Source organism: Mytilus galloprovincialis, chromosome 8 (assembly GCF_965363235.1).
Source record: "Mytilus galloprovincialis chromosome 8, xbMytGall1.hap1.1, whole genome shotgun sequence".
NCBI classification, from domain to species: Eukaryota; Metazoa; Mollusca; class Bivalvia; order Mytilida; family Mytilidae; genus Mytilus; species Mytilus galloprovincialis.
This window is the reverse complement of record NC_134845.1, coordinates 28786713-28809570: the sequence shown is the minus strand read 5'-3', so window position 1 is coordinate 28809570 and position 22858 is coordinate 28786713. Positions and strand designations below refer to the sequence as shown.

At 30.7% G+C, this 22858-nt stretch overlaps 1 protein-coding gene across 2 annotated transcripts in view; it reads right to left on the bottom strand.

Annotated features, from left to right (window-relative positions):
• LOC143085491 (glutamate receptor ionotropic, kainate 3-like) overlaps nucleotides 1-19341 on the bottom strand; it is a 42153-nt gene extending 22812 nt beyond the window's left edge. The window contains exon 1 of one of the 2 annotated variants that reach the window (XM_076261869.1): nucleotides 19038-19341. In XM_076261869.1, the coding sequence (XP_076117984.1) occupies nucleotides 19038-19113 (76 nt within the window). In that variant the 5' untranslated portion in view covers nucleotides 19114-19341. The remainder of the gene's footprint in view (nucleotides 1-19037) is intronic. The other variant, XM_076261870.1, reaches the window with a different exon arrangement.
• Nucleotides 19342-22858: the final 3517 nt, after the last annotated feature.

Here is a 22858-nt window from a genome sequence, read left to right as displayed (position 1 = left end):
TGTACAGCTATCGTGCATATACAATCAAATATAACTAAACAAAATCAGGGACTCGCGTGACATTGAAATAAACTCATTATAGATACCAGGAATGAAATTTTTCATTTACACCAGAGGCGCGTTTCGTCTACAAAAGACTTATCAGAGACGCTCGAATCAAAAAGATCGAACTCCAAAGTGGGATTTACGACTTTGTCTTTTACTACACGTGCATCACCTGCAGTTTAAAATCAGTCAACATGTTACAACCGGGAATAGGAAAAGGACTTAATCGTCAATTGATTAATTATTCTGTTATTTATAGATTTGAGACATAAATTTTAAATACAGATGTAGGTTACTTGATAAACATGATTTTCAATCCGTGACATCTATTGGAAATAACATACTTTTAGATCTATATGAACTATTCCAGGATAGCTTAAAAAAGTTTTTATCATAGATGATTTATACTCGAATTTGATTTTCAACTACTAGTACTAAGTTTTTAGTTTCCTTTTCTACATTCATTGTCCTTTTTATGTAGATTCATCGGTTTATAATTATTCTTATCAGAAAAATCACATCTCAAATACTGCCTGTAAACAAATTCAATATTTGTTTCAAGGCATGCACTTTAAACATTTTTTTGTCCGAAAACTTCGCAAATAAAGAGAGCGAAAGACTCAGATTATCATTATTGGTATGCATTTCTACACAGAAAAGATAAAATGCCGATGGGATTTGAGAGCTGAAATGTATTAAGGAAAAATATACTGCATCAAACTTATAACTATACCATATAAATTGGTATTCTATGCAATTATAACTCTCCTCGTGATGTCTGAATTAAACAGGTGCGATTAAAAGAATTATGATAACAAATACGATTAATCTATTTAAAAGCATTTGTGATGAAATAAAGAATGTAAATTGATAGTATTCATTTATAATTAGCCTTTCATAAGCTAAAGCATTCGGGGTAACATTTTCAAAAGCGGACACCAAAACGTTAAGATTGGATTTAAATGTACTGAACAATTTAGATTCAAACAATGACGAAGCGTTATTTTAAATTTTTGGTGTACGAACAATGAGATTACCCATAATCCTTTAGATTCTGAAAAGACATAAAAAATTCCAGAATTATGGTTGCCAAAGTTGTTACATCCGGCTTTGAATCTTTAAATGAACTATTCTCATTTTTGCTTATGTAAAAAAAACAATGTTTATCTGTCTTTTTTTTTAAATTTTACATTTAATAAAGTAATTATTGATATCAGCTACCCCCGTAAAATATCCCGTTAGAACTGATCAGAAGCAGTCATATCAACTGTTGATATAAAACATCAGATATGCGAGATAAATTTACAAAATAATAACTTGATTTTGTATGATCAAACATACTGTCAATAACATATGTTCCGCTATAATTACAAATTAAACATATAACCAGTAATTTGTATAACAAAACAACTCAAGATAGAAATACAAGTAGGCGAGTTGCATGTCAAACCATCCTTATTAAATATTAACATGTATCACCATATGTTGTTATCAGTTTAATTAAATGTATAGAAGATGCATTAAAAATAACATGTGGTATTATTTTTGCAATAAGACAACTATGCACCAAGGACCAACTGACGTAAATGATAGGAATTTGAAGTCATCGTATGGCCTTCAAAATGGGAGTTCAAGGTCATCGTATGAACTTCAAAATGAGACAAACCCATACCACATGTTTGTTTTACGAAATGAGCCAAGAGTAAAGTCATTGCATTATATAAGTTAAACTTGCACTGAAAAAATATCCGAAAAACATGATCAAATGACTTATAAATATAACTCAACAATGATATTGAAATAAGGAGATATGGCATGATAACCGATGGAACAACCATATATTAGAGTCCAAATGAAGTGGATGTATAAGCAATGCAACTTAAGGTCAACTTACCGTTTAGTCGACCAGAAAAGGCCCCGACCGCCTTCAACAAGTAGCAAATGGATATTATTTAGTCGACCATAAAAGGCCCGACGTTACAAAATGTGAATCATTTCTAGCAAGAAAACCAATTGCCTGATTTATGACCAAACAAAAACCAACAAAAACAAATATGACAGACAGCAACCAACAATAACCACTGAGTTACAGGCTCAATAGAAGTCTTCGATTTTAGTGGTGACTACTTTCCAGTTTGTTATTAAAAAGAGAAAAAAAATGTATTATCTGTACATTTATTTATTCTACCAGTACGGTTATATAATGTTTTGATTATTCAATCAAACGTGATTCTCATTTGCCATTTATTCAAATACAGAAATTATATGTAAAATTATTCAAAATATGTTCAGACTATTTGACATAGAGAAAGTTTGAACGCATGCAAGCAGCAATGATTTTAAACAGTACAAAACATTTCATTTGAATGTCCACATCATTTGAAAGAATCAGTAATGTCGATAATACTCATAAGTTCATCTTCAATATCAATCCTTTTTCTTTCATTCAATCTTCACAAAATAGGAAATAAACAACGCAATTTTTTTACTCCTAAGCTTTAACTTATTGACAAAAAAACTGACTTAACTGACTTAATCTAAATGCGGATGTACCAAATAGATGAAAAGAATTATCACCTGACGACTTAGATCACTACAGACACTTCAAATAGATCGTGATGATATGAGTCATAGTTGACGAAAGCAATACCCCCATTGTACAGTGAGTGTTTTTCAAAGTCGAATCAGTCAAATATTTTAGGAAAAAAGTATAAACAATAAATCATGAACATTTTCATAGGGGACCTAAAATTAAAATCAGACCTTAGTCCCGAAACTGTATAAAATAAAAAAAACACGACAGTTTAACCATTTGCAAACAATACACAGAAATTATTTACTCATTGAATATGACAGTTGTTGTCCATTCCATTGGTTTGTTTAAGGTTTTGATTTTGCCATTCGATTATGGACTTTCCGTTATGAATTTTCCTCGGAGTTCGGTATTTTTGTGGTTTTACTTTTTTTAAAACTGCGCAAAAAGAATCCTATGTACTCTATATCACATTTTAGTGTCACATGATGGAGATTGATACTTCTGCACTACACAATACACTATTAATTAGCAAATGGTATTAAATTGTTTCCTCGTCATTGATATTTCTGCAATCATCTTCCTTTTATGTTTTCTAATATAAATGTTATTACGTAATAATAAACATGACTGAATACAAATAAGCCTGATGCCAGATGAAAGTTTGTTTAAACTTATGTCTACTTCAAACTGTTCATATAACAATATTAAGAATTATTTACATTGAAGCTTTGATGATTAGAATTAGAGATAATTTCTTAAAAAGTTCTAATTCATTAGACAGATATTATACACTTTTTTTTAAGTGAACGAAACAAATTATATTCAAAAATGAAATCAATTTCATACAAAGTTGTGAATAAAAACAGTTAATACCTTAATATGTCATAATTTAATTAAAGGAAAATTTAACACATGATCAACCATTTATTGTTAAAAAGCAAGGCTGTTTTCCTCAGTATTAATTTCACCTTGCGTCATATTCAAAAAAGATCGTCATATTTCTTATATTAACAGTATAATGCATGTAAATACAAATGGATTTATTTTAAATATGCATAATGAAAATTAAAACACTTTTCAACGATACCTGACTTATAATATAGTAAGGCCAAAAAGATATAGGAAGTTGAATAGGATTGAAATCTTGTGTAAGTCATATATGCCGTGGGATAGAAAACGTTTCTGTTTCAACTGCAATATTATTGATAGATTTTGACAAATTTAATATTATTTATCAAACCTGTCTTCAACACCAACATAAAGAGTATAATCAAAATATGAAGTTATAGATACGTGAACTGTGCTAATTGTTTAAAAATCTTAAATGCACCAAAAAAAATCAAAAGTTTTAAAATGTCGTTTATACAAGTCGTCATCATCGTTTAATCTACGTCAGAGTTGATGTTAACCTAACAATGTGCCTGTCAGTGTAAGGATTCGGTACAAGTACTTAAATCTTTCAATTATTTATAGGTGGATTTAACCTAGATAACTAAAATCGAAAAAAGCAATGAATGAGGTTGTTAAATTTTATACATGTTTTTTTGTGTTTCCTTGGTAAATGTTTGTTTTTATACGATAAAGATTATAACGCATTGGTGACTGCTGTACCTCAATTTTTTACATTTTTACCTATTATATGAAAAAAGAAGATGTGATATGATTGCCAATGAGACAACTCTCCACAAGAGATGTATGTTCTTTTGTTCACTTATTGTTGTCAATATAATGGAATTTGAGGCGCCTGTCATACAAGTGAGAGGTTTAGCTAGTTATCACACAAGGTCCAATCCACCACTTTCTACATAATAAAATGCCTCTTCCAAGTCAGGAATATGACAGTTGTTAACCATTTGTTTGATGTGTTTGGGCTTTGATTTTACCATTTTGATAAGGGACTTTCTGTTTTGAATTTTCCTTGGAGTTCAGTATGTTTGTGATTTCACTTTTTATATGGATATTTTAACAGAAACTTGATGTAAAGTAAACTGACGTTCTACACAACAAAAGTCAGCTGATTTTCACAATTATGTTTTGATGATAAATCGGGTAATTTATTCTGACTATTTGGACTATTTGGATGTCTGTTGATAACGTCATAAATATCATCTGCAAAGTGTTTATAATCATTGCACTTTTGTAGTGTTTTTAAACATTAAGATTGATTGCCTAGATTATTCACTATATTATATGTAATGCACAAATTGTATCGGCTTACTATTCTCCATTAGAGTTTTAAAAAATGACATTGAATTGTGTAATCCTTTCATACAAGTATTATTATACATTCCAGAGAAAAAAAAAACGTTCGAGTGAAATCAGCATATTAGTACAAATGTTCTTTCTGTGTTTCCAACAAACCACTTTTAATCTCTGCATCTTTTTACAAACCTGGATCTGATTGAGTTATACATTGCATTTGCAAATGTTGCTGTCAAGGAAATGTCAAATTTGAATGATTTGTTGCACTAAGAGGCTAAGGCTGCCTCAATTCCTATTTTCCTTCCAGCATGTTGATCAATGTAAATGCAAAGTCTTCTTATAGTACGAAGCTGGTCGCTAAATTAATGTGTTCAGTAAGCCTGTTTGTTTTCACATGCTGTGTCAATGAAATGAATGGACTTAATCGGACATTAGAAATTTCCTTGATTGTATTTAAATCAACATGCTTTAATTGTAAAGCAGGTTTCCCTGTCTTTTGCAGATTGAATGATTATATTGTTTGTTGATATTGATAAAGTAATGGGCAAAACGATTTACAGATACATACAAACAGTGATTATCTTAATAAAACAATATATATTCGATCTGAAAATTACTTTCTTTATTTTATCAAATATTGTAAAACAAACGTGAAAAAGATACGTCTTCTTTAAGGTATATTTTGGGCAAAAAACAGAATTTACAGTTTGTTTTTATTCGTAATCAAATACTAGATAATATTCCAACAAAATCACTTATAGTATCATAACAATTTCTTGTGATAAATATATCTGTGTTAAAAATCAATAAAACCTGATATGTTATAACAGGCTTTGCGTTTTTACTGCTCGTTTAGCTAAATTGGTTAACGTTTCCATACAGACACAATTTGAGCGTAGATATTTAAGAACAATTTTCATGTCTGTTTTTGAAAGAAAATCTCTTCTTTCTATGACTTCAAAGAATTGTACGGTTGTTCGAATATTCAATCGATTCAACGTCAATAATAAAATATACGTATTATGTCATTCGAGTTTTGTCGTCAATAATTTTATGTAAGGCGGTCGCTTTGGATGTCTTCTAGAGTCTTAATCAGAATATAAAGTTCATCATTAAGAAAATTAAGACAAATTTGGACCGCACTACAATCATATGGAGACACAATGCTTATATACCTTAATACATAATATGATACTATATAGAATGAACCTGATATTGATAAATCGCTATTCAGATTATTCCATTTGATTTATAGATAGAGATTTGTCATCTATGTAAGTCATTAGTTAACATGAAAGTGCAATGTTTATAAAAACAGAAGATGCCACTCACTGACAGCTATATAGTCCATCATTATTATAAACAGCTTGTTCCTAAAATCCAATATCAAAGAAGATTCAACAGCTATTTATTTCGGTTTCGGAAACAAATCCTCTCTTTTGTCACTAGTTTGCCCATTTTAAAGGCTTTTTTTTCTTAACTTCGACATGTAGAATTTCAAAAGTTATAAAGAGGAACTTTATATACAAAATTATACCAATTTAACTCTATCAAATCGGTCCAACAGAAAGTAAAGAATTACCAGTAAACCATACTTCATAAATATACCGTATTAAACTGATAGAAATCTGAAGAACTTAACCATTGACCATATACGTCATGATTTTTTTTCTAATCTCATATTTTAATCTTCAATTACGAGTAGATTTGATTTGTCATAAACATTAACGGTAGACACACTATTGTGTAATACAAAAAACTAATATTATGATCATTGTTGAAGGTTAAACAAATAATATATGATTGCTGAATTCCACGTCATTTGGAAACCATTGGAAAGTTGTCTCATTGTCATTCATACCACATCTTCGTATTTGTATATATAATATCATAGAAGCCAAATAAAGAAAAGGAAATAAAAAAACATAAAGGTCGTGTTTCAAACTGTAAATAAGATAAACTAATACAATCTGAATATAAAGATAAGAAGATGTGGTATGATTACCAATAAGACGACCGTCCACAAGAGTCCACAGAACTTCGAGGTAAGCAATTATATTTTTACCGTACGGCCGTCAACAATACGTAATGGATTTACAACTGTTTATTCATTACCATTTCTTAAATGTATTTAGCCATAAGAAGAATTTGAACACCATTTTTCTTTTTATTATAGTTTGATTTATAAATAACGATTATGATATCTAACTGATGTAAAATGTCACTTTTTATTGAATTTCTGCAGGTGGAATTATACTTTATCATTACATCATTATACCTTATATGATAACATGCAGTAACATATTGATCAATGTACTAAAATTGTATTCAAGATGCAACTTTTTAAAAATATTTCATTCACTGAAAATTGACATTCGACGTCAAATCAATGAAAGGAGATGTGGGACCCATTTTTGTCTCAAGATTACCGTGAGAATTCTTGTGTTTAGTAAGAATTTAAAGACAGAGAAGCTATATTTTTTCCGTTTAATAAAACGTGGTGTATTAAAAATCTCGATTTCTTCGCCACGATATTGCATTTTATAGAGTTGTCTGAAAGTTAATTCACAGTTTATTTATGAAAAGATGTTTTCCTGGACCTATTTTAAAAAGGTTTAACAAAAAAAGCCTTTCAGAACTCTATGAAATTTAAGACCGTCAATTTTATTGCTCATTGGTATACCAATCACTTGACTGCGTATGCATTTATCTATAAAGAAAAAAAAAAACATTATTGGTTTTAATAATCTTTCCTACAAACACGTAATATTTTTTTATTACCAATACTGATTTGAATCTACAGACGTTTTAAATCGCAAGGAAATGTTGTATTCAATGCATTTTTCCCAATTTTCACATTCTATATCCAATTATAAAAGCTATCTTCGGCATACTAGTTGAATTTCCTCACCACATAGAAAACTAAAGCGATAGCTTCTTGCACTCGACATTTAAAACCCTGGAATAGATTACCTTATAAGCTATATTTGGCTGAACCTTTCGGACTCTTGGGATCTCGATGTTATTCAACGGCGTACTTTTAACTTTTTTTATTCGAACATCGCTGATAAATCTTTCAAATGTAATTAAAGACAACAGTAGCATACCGCTGTTCGAAAGTCATTAATCGGTTGAGAGAAAACAAATCCGGGTTATAAAATAACACCGAGAGAAACACATCAATTATAAGAGGAAAACAACGAAACAACAAAAACACTGAGTGCAACAACAACAAACAAATGGACAATGCAACAATGTAAAACGTGTCAAAGGTATCTTTAATAAAAAAAAAAACAACAATCGTGAAAACCCAAATATGAAACACCACAAAGCTTTTTACAGCATGGTTTGTTGAAGAGAAGGGGTCTTCAGTATAAAGATAAAAATCTATACTTCTATGTATTATAGCTGCTTGACCTTTACATATTATGTGTTAAAGCCCGTGTGAAGCAGTAAAATTAAATAAATCCGTCATTTTCACTTTCTATACTATTTAAAAAAAAAACAGTAGACATTGTTCATTCGTTATTATATAATTTCTTGATTATTTGATGTCAAACGTTTACGAGTTATAGCTAACGTGCAAACTATAACTCCAATTACCTTTGACATAGACAAATGAAATAATGATTGATGTAAAACGAGAGAAAATGATTTACAATTGAAAAAAATCATTCAACTACCACAGTGTAGTTCCTAATTGTGAGATCCTAAAATCGAAAAACCGATATTAGGAAAAATTTAAAAAAAAAAGTTATTATAACAAATGCAAAATCTTCGTTATTAAGGAATTTTGTTGACTTTCGAATTGCAATAAGACAAATGATAGAACTGATTTGATTTCTCAAGTTTTATTGATAATCTGTCAAAGTTTGTCTTGATTGCAAATTGCCTTTCGTTACACCATCATTATTTCAAGCATTCTAAAATATAATTGGGTGTCAATACCGTTAAGGAAGTTGAACCCAAATGTTACATCACATCTTAGTATTTTCTATATCGTTTTTGTTCAAGCAATTCCAATAGCTGTAATTTTATTATTGACAAGAGTTTTCTATTTTTCTGTTAGAACCATTTTAATTCTCATTTTTCCTTTGGTAAAACAGTACAAACTTGTTATGTTAAACCCTGTTCAAAGTTTCCAGTACAGAATAAGAACAAAATATAAAAATTCAGTTATAAAAGACTGAATTCATCTCAGCGATATAAAACAGAAACACATCAAACAGAAACACAGATCATACGTAGCAGGGTATTTACACAAAAAAAACTGTGAAGTGAAAGGGTTGTTTTCTTAGCAATACCAATATTTGAAACATAAAATGCCTTATTAGAAAATGTCCAAACATTAGAAACTATATCTTGTTGTTTTGCTTGCAAAAATTAATAGTACCGTTTAGTAAACAAAGAAAGTTGAACTAAACACAGGGAAAAACTGCTATTACCTGTTCTTATTTCCGCATATTTAATGGTTTTAGTTAATAAAATTAAAACAAAATAATGTAATATTCTGTCATTTTAACCGATATGTTACCGATACCGATAACCAAAAATCATAGACTGTTACATCTGTCTCATATCAATAGTGTAGGTATGAAGCCAGGGGATAGCACTCATCAGTCTAGTAACAATCAAATAAGTTGAACTTCTAATTCATAGACCAATAGCTATATAGACAATGCAAATGTCGCAATTACCCTTATTATGACCTTCCCATGAGTTTTAGTAGTAGGAATGTGTATAAATTATTGTAAATATGTCCTACGAGACGCGTTTATTCGAAAGAAGTGATGCATAATACTCCTATGTCTAGTTAGCAGAATACTCCTTTAGATTTACACGATTCATTATTAGCAAAGCTGCCAATTTCTTATTTCGCCGAGCTTGCTCTTTACGTTGCACTTTGCATTTAAAGCGAGAGCATTTTTTAGCATTACAGGTTCATTTTGTATATTTTCTTCGTTGTAATATGTTCATTTCCCAGTTTCTATTTTATTTTTGGACTCGCGGACATATTCTGTTTGGTTTATTTTCTTTCGTGGGCTCGCCCATCGAATATTTAATTTGACAAAAATCGGTCTATGGCCATCAGCAGGTATCAATATGTCGACTGTATTTACATTAGAAACAAACAATAGTACAAAATCTACAGTAATTTAATCAAATACTGTTTATTTTATTTCATGCAAATCCTGTATACATTTGATGGTTATTCCTGATGGTACAATTATCCATCAAATGTTATCTTCTCTCTCGATCTACTACGAGTTACTGAATATGAATCCATCAAAATGACTTTATGATGCGTTAATAATGTAATATGATAATCCATTTCTATTCAATATTTGTTCACAGATTCCGAATGATGTATCTATGAAAAAACCTACCACTCACATACTGATAAAATAAAAGGCTGAGAAGATTTGAACAGATTTTGCTCTTTATGGGTGAATGGAAATATAAGATAAGATTTGAACAGATTTTGTGTATATGTGTGTGAATGTGAGATATTTGATCAGATCTATCTTATCTACCAATATTTTGACTATTATATTTATTGTGTCTGTTTAGTTAACGCATCAATGTAAATATAACGGAATGTGATGAGACTGTCATCAAAGTGAGAGGGTTAGCGCTATAAAACCAGGTTTAGTCCACCATTTTCTACATTTGAAAATGCCTGTACCAAGTCAGGAGTATGACAGTTCTTGTCCATTCGTTTTTGATGCGTTTTGTTATTTGATTTTGCCATATGATTAATATGGACTTTCCGAATTGATTTTCCTCTGAGTTCAGTATTTTTGTGGTCTTACTTTTTAGTTTAAACATAAGATCTATCTTTGAATGTGTGAATATAAATGATGACGGGAACAGATTTAAAAAATATGTCCCTGTATGTGTGAATAAAAATTAGTAGAGAAGATTCAAACAGATTTCTTTTTATGTGTGTGAGTATAAATGATAGGATGAGAAGGTTAAACAGATACCTCTCCGTATGGGTGCATGAAAACGATAGAAGAAAATTTTAAGTGACATCAATTAGTGTGTGTGCAAGGGGAGGGAGATTTGAACAAATGTCTCTTTGTGTGTGTGAATATCTATGATAAGAAAAATAGGTTTGGACAAATAAATCTATGTTTGTGAGAAGATTAAAAATGATATATTATATAATAGAAGATTGGAACAGCTTTCTCTGTGTGTGGGAAACGAAATTATAGGGAGAACAATATGCATAGATAACTCTTTGTATGTGTAAATATAAATGATATCACTCTCTATGCGTACATGAAAACGACGAAAACGATGTTAACAGAAATCATTGTATGTGAGTGCATGAAAATATTAGCATTTTGAACAAATATCTGTGTGTGTATGTGTATGAAAGGATATGAAAGAAGGTTTGAACAGATATCTCTTTAAGTGTGAATGAAAACGAACGAAGATATGGACATTCTTCTCTCTGTATATGTGAATGGGAATGAGCGGAGAATATTTGAACAGATATCTCTGTGTGTGTAGTACATACAAACGATAGGAGGAGATTTTAACAGATATCTTTTAGTATTTGTGAATGAAAACAATAGAAGGTTTGAACATATATCTCTATGTGTGTGTAAATTAAAACGATAGAAGATTTGAACCGATATCTCTGTATATGTGAATCGAAATGACGCAAAGAAAAATCAACCTGCAGGATTGAAAAGGAGAATCATGTAAAGTTGCAAACTTCCTAGATTAACCGGACAGCCAGGAATTACGGGTTTAATGGTTATATGTCAATAAAGACATTCATGTAGTTAATCTATCGAATAGTTTCTTGTGTTTCTTCGTGTATATTCCAAAAGCTATTTAGCATGTTTGTTGACTCAATGAACCATTTCAATCATTTGGTACAAAGGACGAGAAACTAATATTTTATTTTTCATGTGTTGCAAATTCGTGAAATTTGTGAATTTGTAGTTGATGCTTCCACAATCTTTGATATGCCTTTTTTTATGTCACTTCTATGTCATGCTCCTTATTGGTGGTTATCATAAATGTTGTTTTTTCATTGAGTACTCTTGCGTTTACTCACTCTTACCAGAAGTATCAGGTTATTTCATTTACATATTGTCTGTATAAACTCTGTGCGATTTAAAACAGAGACAAATAATATAAAATTCTGAATCTTGTCTATCGTTTAGAGTCGTATTTGTGTTTTATCTTTGATTTTATTGGCACTGTTGTTTTGTTATTTCATTTAGAATCGGTTCTTTTTTTTGTAATTTCATTTTAGCTTTGTCTAGTCATACAGGAGGTATATCATGCATATATATAAGAGGCTATAATCAAAGTGAAACATCATTTACAGCATTCGTTATGTGGACAATTGTAATTGTGTGCATGGTTAAATATTATAGTTTTTTCAACAAATATCTATTGAGAATGCATTGTTTTAGCTTCCATGCATTGAGCCTTTTAACAATATGAAATTAACTGTTCAAACAGTTGATGATTGATTAAAAATGAAAATATTAAATTCAAACATTCTATGTTGATAAAGATAGGGAACTTTCAATGCCAGTTAATGGTTTTGACTCAATGTGTAATGTGCTTATTTTTCAAATGTTGACTTAGCTAATGATGTAATTAAAATAACGAAAAGCAATAAAGATAAGATAAAATCATTATCCCATTTCAAAAAATCAGAAGGGCCCATAAAGGATATGTCTGCATTACTAGTACATGTACGATGATGCATCAGATATGGGTTGAATGGTTTAACACTTGTAACTTGTGGGGCCCTTTATGGTTTCCTGTTCGATGTGAGCCAAGGCTACGTGTTGAAGTCCGTACTTTGACCTATAGTGGTTAACTTTTACAAATTGTGACTTGGATGGCGAGTTGTTTCTCGGGCACTCATACCACATTTTGACTTCTTATATCTATGCAATCTTTAATAGGTAGATTCAGTATGGAAGGTCATCTGTAAATGATTTAGATAAATAAAAAATATTCCTGGAAACTTCAAGTTAGACGTCATCATATCAGTTAGTATTACTGATATATAATATATGTTTCTTTAATTAAGTTCTTAGTTATGTATACATCTACTGTTGCGTCTACTCGCTACTTCTAGAAGTTTCTTGTTATTTTATTTACATATAGTCTGTATGTACTCTGTAAGATTTAAAACAGAATGGCATATAACATAAAATGCAGAATCTGGTCTCGTTTAGAATCGTATTTTGTCCTAGATGAATTAAAAATAAATGCGAACCAATTCTCAATGAGATACCAAAAAAACAGTGCCATTAAAATCAAAGATAAAACACAATACGACTATAAACGATAAACAAGATGCTGCATGTAATGTCATATGTCACCTTGTTTTAACAACAGTATATGTGTTCCGCTCTTTGACCGGGTTGTTGTCTCTTTGACACATTACCCATTTCCATTCTCAATTCTATTTTAATTTTACGAATCAAGTTTACCCTTTTAACAACACATTTATCAAACATGTATATGGTATAGTTAGGGTAACAGGTACGTACGATGGCATGTAGTCGCAGGTAGCACAAGGCAGCACTTGTATCCGCAAAGTGGAAAGGGATTAATACAAGTTGCAAAACTTGTTTCCCGATCCACTATAAATAAATATGTTTAAATTAACTAACTACTTCAGTTTTTACAGTTGCAGATAGAAAACGCGTCAATAAACTTTAGTCACTTAAAATCGACATTTGAATGAACATGCATATTGATATAGAATTTAAGTACTGGCTCAAACAATTAATTTATTGGGTTCACAGCTGCGAATACAATAGTACTATTCTACTTATTTATTCGAATATCAATTTACTGCATGTTCTATTTATTCATTGTGTCTCAACTTAATTTTCTTACTGTCTCAATGACTTTTTATAGAACACAATCGTTAATATATTGTTATTATATCACTTACATTGCTGTAGCTGTTTGAACAATTTCAAATATTACTTAAAAGACATATTACTGAGTTAAAAGTTAATATTCATTACGATTCCAATTCATTTACTTTAATGTGGTATCAAGTTAAACATTAATTAGATTCAGTTAATTACTCACATGCTGTCCAAATACGACATTGTTTACTAGCTGTGTCTACATTCGAGTATTGAGTCAATCGAAAAGACATATTAAAATGCAAAAATCTTAATACAGATTTATTGACCACTGATGCCACATGTTGACCAGGATCTGCTTTACCCTTTCGTGACCCGGTTTTTGGCGGGGTTCTTGTTGCTCAGTCTTAATTTGTATGCCACATTTACGGGCATTATGTTTTCTGGTCTTTGCGTCCGTCCGTTCGTTCGTCTGTCTGTCCCGCTTCAGGTTAAAGTTTTTGGTCCAGGTTAAAGTTTTGGTTCAGGAAGTTTTTGATGAAGTTGAAGTTCAATCAACTTGAAACTTAGTACACATGTTCCCTATGACAACCACTCCTCTATTTACATGTAGTACCTAGGGGTATAGATATTTAAAACCGAACTTCACCAACTTCCGTGTTCTCGTATTAGGTGTCTGCAGTTGTACTGTATGCATCAACTAAATGAAAGGTCATGTTTGAGAGTGTAACGCTTCTGCATTAAAAAATAACCATCCTGTATCATTGCTTCAAAGAAGGCTTAAATATGTTACCGAAACAAATACTTTAAATCCTTATCATACCTTCACACATATATTTCTTGTGATTAGTGATGATTTTGAGCATTCACGCCATCATGCATTCAGTTAATATATAAGAAATACAAGAAAGCTTTATTGTAAATATGTAACATACGTTAGATTTGTGATATCTGATATTAATAAAAATTCAAACACGATAATTTCTGAATCCCCCATAATCGCTTCTATATATTTATTTAAGGATTAATTCACAAACTAAATAAAAAGCACTTGACATTTTCTATCACAGCTTCCGAAATAATAATCTTTTTATAATCAGTTGAACAACAATATATTGTGTTAAATGTCAGATAAGTTTTGTTGAAAGGTTATTGACAGAATTTACTTTATAAATATTTTGTCATACTTGTCTAAAACACAAAGCGAAAACATGAGAACACATTACACAGAGTCAACCATGAGAAAGAACGGCTGTAATCGACAGTACAGAAGTTTTACTGTCACTATCACGAATTGGTTGACCGGCAAAACGACGCGTCGGTGTCAGAACTAACTAGCGACATGTTTCTGGGGTCTTTGATTTATATCCCTTTAGTCAACTGTATATTTACCAATTGTGTTCTATTCCTGATTGTGATCGTAGTCCTTTTTTTAACGAGCTGTGTTTACGAGCTATGAATCTCAGGAAACTGCTGTCGCCGCTTTCATTTGTCTCCATGAAAAAATAATTGAGCTAAACGCATTTTATCAAACTAAATGAGAGAGAGGTTCGTGTGGTCTCGCTGATCTCTCTTGTTAAAACTAGTCAAAACTTGATGGATGCTATGACAGCTTCATTATTTGTCCACATGGTACAAATCCCAGAAAGGTCTACTGTACAGTTTACTCATAAACGTAGGATGGTATCTAATTTTTGTCAATGAGTCACATTAAAACCCACATACGGGTATATAAATTGGATGTGCAAGTTTGATAGATTGAAATACATCTATATCGTCATTTATCAAAAAATGTGCATTAACTACAAAAAAGACCTTAACGATAACCAGTCTGCATATTTAAAATAACATGGCAATACTCAATCGTATTGAGTCTAGAAAGTCTAATATTGAAATAATTAAATAAATGTACTGGGACTATAGAGATAGAACAAGCTAGTGATGGAGAAACTGATAAGACATCTGACGTAAGCCAATACAGATATATATATATACATATATGTATACAAAATATATGTGTGCAGAGATTAACAATCTTATTTCCGAACTGACATATGAGTTTAGTCCATAGAGGTCATAAAGTTTTATATGGAGTTTCTAGAAAAAAAATTATTCCGCTTTTTTCATCCATTTACCATATCATTTCAAAGTTACACAGAAAGAAAGAGGATACTAGTATTCATAATTTTGTTGACCTGCTTAAAAAAAAATATAAATAAATGGATTTATTGGGCTTCAACCCAACGTTTAATCGAAAGTAGAATTGAGTCTATGGTCTTTGATAATGAATATGTATCCATAGAAGATGGATTGCTAATGAAAAAATCTTAAATCTCATATGATTTGATGTTGAAAATTTGATTTAATTCAACGAAGAATACCAAAGATCGGTCAGTTTTATTTCGTTAAGAACAGAAACAGGGAAATCACTGACAGTTTTTCTAGACTTGAGACATAGCCATGTACATTATTTTGTACATTGACAGGATTCAAATGTGAAAAATAGAAATGCACATTTAAAGTTAAAGACACAGTTACCCAACACCAAAATAATGATTACTCCACTAACTTTTTTTCTCGAGTATCACGTCATATAAAATTGTTTTTTGAAGGATGGAAGCATAGACACTATAGTGACACGAGATGATCATAAACACTATAGTGAATGATCATAAACACTATAGTGACACGAGATGATCATAAACACTATAGTGAATGATCATAAACACTATAGTGACACGAGATGATCATAAACACTATAGTGAATGATCATAAACACTATAGTGACACGAAATGATCATAAACACTATAGTAACACGAAATGATCATAAACACAATAGTGACACGAGATGATCATAAACACTATAGTGACACGAGATGAGCATACACACTTTAGTGACACGAGATTATCATAAACACAATAGTGACACGAGATGAGCATAAACACTTTAGTGACACGAGATTATCATAAACACTATAGTGACACGAGAAGATCATAAACACTATAGTGAATGATCATAAACACTATACTGACATGAGATGATCATAAACACTATAGTGACACGAGAAGATCATAAACACTATAGTGACACGAGATGATCATAAACACTATAGTAACACGAAATGATCATAAACACTATACTGACACGAGATGATCATAAACACTAAAGTGACACGAGAAGATCATAAACACTATAGTAACACGAGATGATCATAAACACAATAGTGACACGAGATGATCATAAACACTATAGTGACACGAGATGAGCATAAACACTTTAGTGACACGAGATTATCATTAACACTATAGTAACACGAGATGATCATAAACACAATAGTGACACGAGATGATCATAAACACTATAGTGACACGAGATGAGCATAAACACTATAGTGACACGAGAAGATCATAAACACTATAGTGAATGATCATAAACACTATACTGACATGAGATGATCATAAACACTATAGTGACACGAGAAGATCATAAACACTATAGTGACACGAGATGATCATAAACACTATAGTAACACGAGATGATCATAAACACAATAGTGACACGAGATGATCATAAACACTATAGTGACACGAGATGAGCATAAACACTATAGTGACACGAGATGATCATAAACACTAAAGAGACACGAGAAGATCATAAAAACTATAGTGACACGAGAAGATCATAAACACTAAAGAGACACGAGATGATCATAAACACTAAAGAGACACGAGATGATCATAAAAACTATAGTGACACGAGAAGATCATAAACACTAAAGAGACACGAGATGATCATAAACACTATAGTGACACTAGAAGATCATAAGCACTAAAGAGACACGAGAAGATCATAAACACTATAGTGACACGAGAAGATCATAAACACTAAAGAGATACGAGATGATCATAAACACTATAGTGACACGAGAAGATCATAAACACTAAAGAGACACGAGATGATCATAAACACTAAAGAGACACGAGATGATCATAAACACTAAAGAGACACGAGATGATCATAAACACTATAGTACACAAGAAGATCATAAACACTAAAGAGACACGAGATGATCATAAACACTATAGTGACACGAGAAGATCATAAACACTAAAGAGACACGAGAAGATCATAAACACTATAGTGACACGAGAAGATCATAAACACTAAAGAGACACGAGATGATCATAAACACTATAGTGACACGAGAAAATCATAAACACTAAAGAGACACGAGATGATCATAAACACTATAGTGACACGAAATGAGCATAAACACTATAGTGACACGAGATGATAATAAACACTATAGTGACACGACAAGATCATAAACACTATAGTGACACGAGATGATCATAAACACTATAGTGACACGAGATGATCATAAACACTATAGTGACACGAGATGATCATAAACACTATAGTGACACGAGAAGATCATAAACACTATAGTGACACGAGATGAGCATAAACACTATAGTGACACGAGATGATCATAAACACTATAGTGACACGAGATGATCTAACCAAGTGTTTCTTGTCTACAGTTTTACCATGACAAATTTGTTTATATGCCTGACAATTCGGATAGTGACAACAGGATTAAAGCTCATGAAAATTTACCATCTGCTTCCATTACAGTAATAAATGAAAATAATCTCCTTCAGAAAGAAAAATATATACAAATGTATGCGTAAACACGTAAAATATAGAAAGCATCTCTTTGTTCATAACTTTCCAGGTTTAATGCTTCAAGTCCATACTGCAAAATCTAAATATTATGGTTTTATACTTTTAGCCTAACTATTTATTATCTTAGGGTTATGTTCTATTTAGATCAGCAATGTTTGCTCCAGACACAATTTATTTATATAGTTCACAAGTTAACGTGATTATCATGTACTAGTATACATAAAACAAAACTTAGAATGCACATAACTTGGAATTAACACTCCAGGGATTTTTTCTTTGATTATTTTTGTATAATCTAAAACCATGATAATCAATTAAGATATGAAATCTAACTTGTAAAATATTCATGATGACAAAAATAACACTTAAAGTACTTTCTATACAGCAAAAGTCAACACATATATTTAATTCTATTTGTCGATGATTGTATTCTTTATAACTTCTGCATGAAATCGATTATAATTTTGAAATTGAAATGACAGTTCAGAATGAAGTCTGTAACGTATTTAAAATATATGTAAATAAGAAAAAACATCGATAAATGCAACTTGTAAATATAGAGATAAGATAAATATTATTCCTAACTAATTTTCTATGTAAGTATTCAGCAGCTATTAAAAAGCAACAGGTCACGTGGTAAAAAATCAGAAACATCAAATAGAACGAGCCAATTAATAAAAAAAGTCATCAACTTACCTATGTTTAAGGTAAAGTGTTGGTCTGATGCCGTCATAAAATGACAGAAAGTCAACAAGATCACTATTCTCTTCATCTTCAGTTAATTATATTTCTTCTGTAATCATCATGTCAAAAACGAAAGTAACACAGTCCTCATCACCTCCATTTAAATGTTAATTTGTTAATTGTCAAGTTTTTATCATGGTAGTATCTGTACTAACTGTAGAGTAATGATGATTTAGTCTGTATTGCTCTACGGTCGATGTAATGGTCGATACCAACACACAGTCGGACATATAGTCAGCTTGTTAAATGTTAGGATTATAATAATGAAGTTTTATTTGTTAAAATAAGATGAAAGACCAATCAGAAAATATATTTCCAACTGCAGTCACTATCCAGGGATTAAGTAATTAGAGTTGTGGCGAGTTGATCAATAATTCAAAAAAATATTCTATAGATTTTATCTTCTATATTTTATATAATTTATCTCTCTGTGTGAAATAAATATGCACTGGGGATATTTACTTTATCATGAATGTTCATTACATTGTATTTACCGTTAATGAAGTATTGTTTCTGGGTCATTTGTCAAATGCAATTAATAAATGTACTATTATTTTTTTTAATTTGTAAATCGTGTTTTCTATTTCTATTTCAGATCTATTTGCATTTTTCAATGTTTGTTTTTGTTACGTATTTATTTATTTAGTTAATATTTTTTTTTGTAAATGTATACTTGATTGCGAAAAAGGGTTTACGATAAAAAAAAATCATTATCAATATCGTTTGTCTATTTTGAAATCTTACTAGCCTGCTTGAATGAAAAAAATGTAGGCCAAATAGTACAATGAAATGATCTGAAATGCTGATGGCTGCCAGTAAACGAGCGATTTACCAATTCCACTACAAAAAAATCTTGTCTGTCTAATAAAGTATATTCGCTCCTCTGTTTAAAAAACCAAGCCTTTTAGAAGACTGTCATAAAATGATTGTACATAAAGAAATTAACTAAAGATGCAGAAAATGAGTACAGGTCGTGTCCTTGTTTTTAGAGAAATAACCAATGAAAACTTGGCGGGAAATTATTCTCTGCACGTTTTTCTTGCATTCGATATTGACACCTTTTCCGGATCCCGTTCTAAAACTATGTAAAAATAACAAGATTCAAAAATGTTTTTTTAAACTACAGTTTAATGTACAATATATCAATATGAAAATAAAATAAAGGGTTCACAGGCAAAAAATTTTATTTCAAAAACATGTATAATTTATAATATAAATTTATTTTCAGTGTAAACATAACTTTAAGTAACAACGAGTACACTTAAATCAAAATTACTACTATGCCAATTTATCTCGAGTTTATGTATGCCCAGTACCGATCTGACGAGCCAAGTCGTTTCAACCAAGTTCCACAGTTTGTTATAATATTGCGAAACTTTCCTATGATATTGGGGGGTTTCCCAACTTTCTATATGTGTCTATTCTAAGTGAGTTGCCAATATTGTCAGTGTACCCACATTTTTTATATGTCTGTTCTAAGTTGATAATATTTCCGATGGTTGCCGTTCAAATCAAATCAAATAAAAATCGATTTATTCGGACAGTATTTGTGTAGTTTGCATGACAGAAGCAAGTGTTTTCTTTGTTTCATCAGCAAACTGGAAGATGACTTGACAATTCGGTTCAAACTCATCAACGTCGGTTCTTTCATCATGGTGTCGGTAATATGTCCTGGTCATGCTGGGGTTAACTTATCTGACGTCACAAATGTTGGATATTTAATCAAAATGTGCAGTATATATACATAAACACCGTGATAATTATTGATGTGCACGTGTATAAAACCATAAGAAAGTATAACAAAATACCAAGAGTGACAAAATCTGACAGCGCAGTTATATTTGTATTGGTTTAGCGCATTAAACGATTTGGTGTTGATGGTTTTCTTATGACTATGGTCTACGTGGTCTATTCGTTAAAATGAAAACCTTAATGTACCTCTTAAATTCGTTTACTTCTTTTTATTTAACACTGTCATTGCTTTAGATTCCTTTCTGCCAAACATTTCATAGATAGTTATACCTATGTACCTTATACCAAAGCTTGTAATTTGTTTAATTATTGCGGGATGTATCAAATTTTGTGATAGATTACTTTCGCTTTTAACTTGTCCATGTGATATTTTCCCTTTAATAGCGAACAGTGGTAACAATATTCCCAATCAATAAATATGTTTAAACTAACAATATTCAATGATTTCGAGGAAGTTTCCTCAAATTTTCTATCATATGTAAACATGAGCACATACCATGAAAGTAACGACGCATGGCAGTGGACATAATACCAATAATATGGACTTTGCAACCAACAATTATAAAATATATATTTTAAAATGTTTCGCGTGTCTTTTAAGCAAATTAGTTTTACTCTTCCTAAGAAGGGAGGAGTTATAAGAAGGAAGGAATTGCATGCACAAGGAAAGTCAGGCTTGTTTCATTCCAAAGATGCAATAGTTGTAATCATTCTACATATTTAGTGATTACATAATTTTATTTTTCGTTGAGAAACTTATATTTGATGATTTCTGCCAAAAGTTGTTACGAATGTTAAATTTTAAAAATAAATTGTAAAATCAAACTTTTTTGTTCTTATCTTAATTTCAGCACCAAAAATATGAAAATAAGTCAGTTTTCGTCAATTTGTATTATGCTTCGACTTATGGTTTTCATTGCCCCCTTAGTTGCTCTTCTTTCTAAAAATGTGTTTGTATGCAAAAAAAAAAAAGAAGGGTGAAAAAAAAATGTTAGCACAAAAAACTCAAAACGTTGAAGAGGTAGCGCCTATTTTCTGAGTTTGTTATCACATAAGGATTATTTTCTAAGGGACCTTCTTTTACTTACTATTTGATTCACATATTTACTCCATAGCTTTCACTACATGTTAGTCTATTTCCGGACATGTGACTTAATTTTAAATGTTTAAATGCATAAGACAGCAATTTTGATAGAATTTGTGAAGTTTTAACCAAGTCCATGATTCTGTGAATTTGAAGTATTTTTGAAGTATTCCATATTTTCACTTTCAGATTCAAATTAATTAATTTTTGTTTACGATGTCTTTCAAGGAAAATTTTCTCAAAAACACGAAAATTTCAAAGTTTATCTGTAACAGCAATATGCAGTTCCGAATATCAATTTGATATGTTAATGTATGTTAATACACTAAAATTTGGAAGACTGATGAGCAAAGTAAACAAAAAGTCAGAGTTAAAAAGATTATGTAAGCTTATAAAGTGTATAAATAAACATGTGGGTCCTCCTGGCTAAAATGTATATTATTTTGAAACCACTGTATTTTATATATGTTTTGTAAATAGATGCACATTCATGTACATATTTTGCACTCTCTCTGTACCTATGTATCTGCAATGGTTATGAGAATAAAGATGATGGTAGGATAGTATTATTTTTATGAAATTGTTGAATCTTTGAAAGACTCTTTCATATCTAAATCAGTAGGATTTCTCAATTAACTTTCTTTTTTCTAACTTGTGAGTGAAATACATACAAGGAAAACAGCTGTTCTCTTTTGGTTTGTCAGTAAACAGTGAATAAAGATCGTTCTGAGCTGAATCAAAGGCTGTAATTCCCCATGGCAATTTTTTTTAGTAACAAGATTATTTTTTTTTTTAATTCAAGCTAAACTTAAATGAATATGAACCACTGGAGTTGTTTCAAAATGTAAAAATCAATATATTCACTTGTTATGATTGACTTTCCCTTTTCTTTAATATTTACTTTGCTTTTATCTTCTCTAATATCTTCATGAAGATG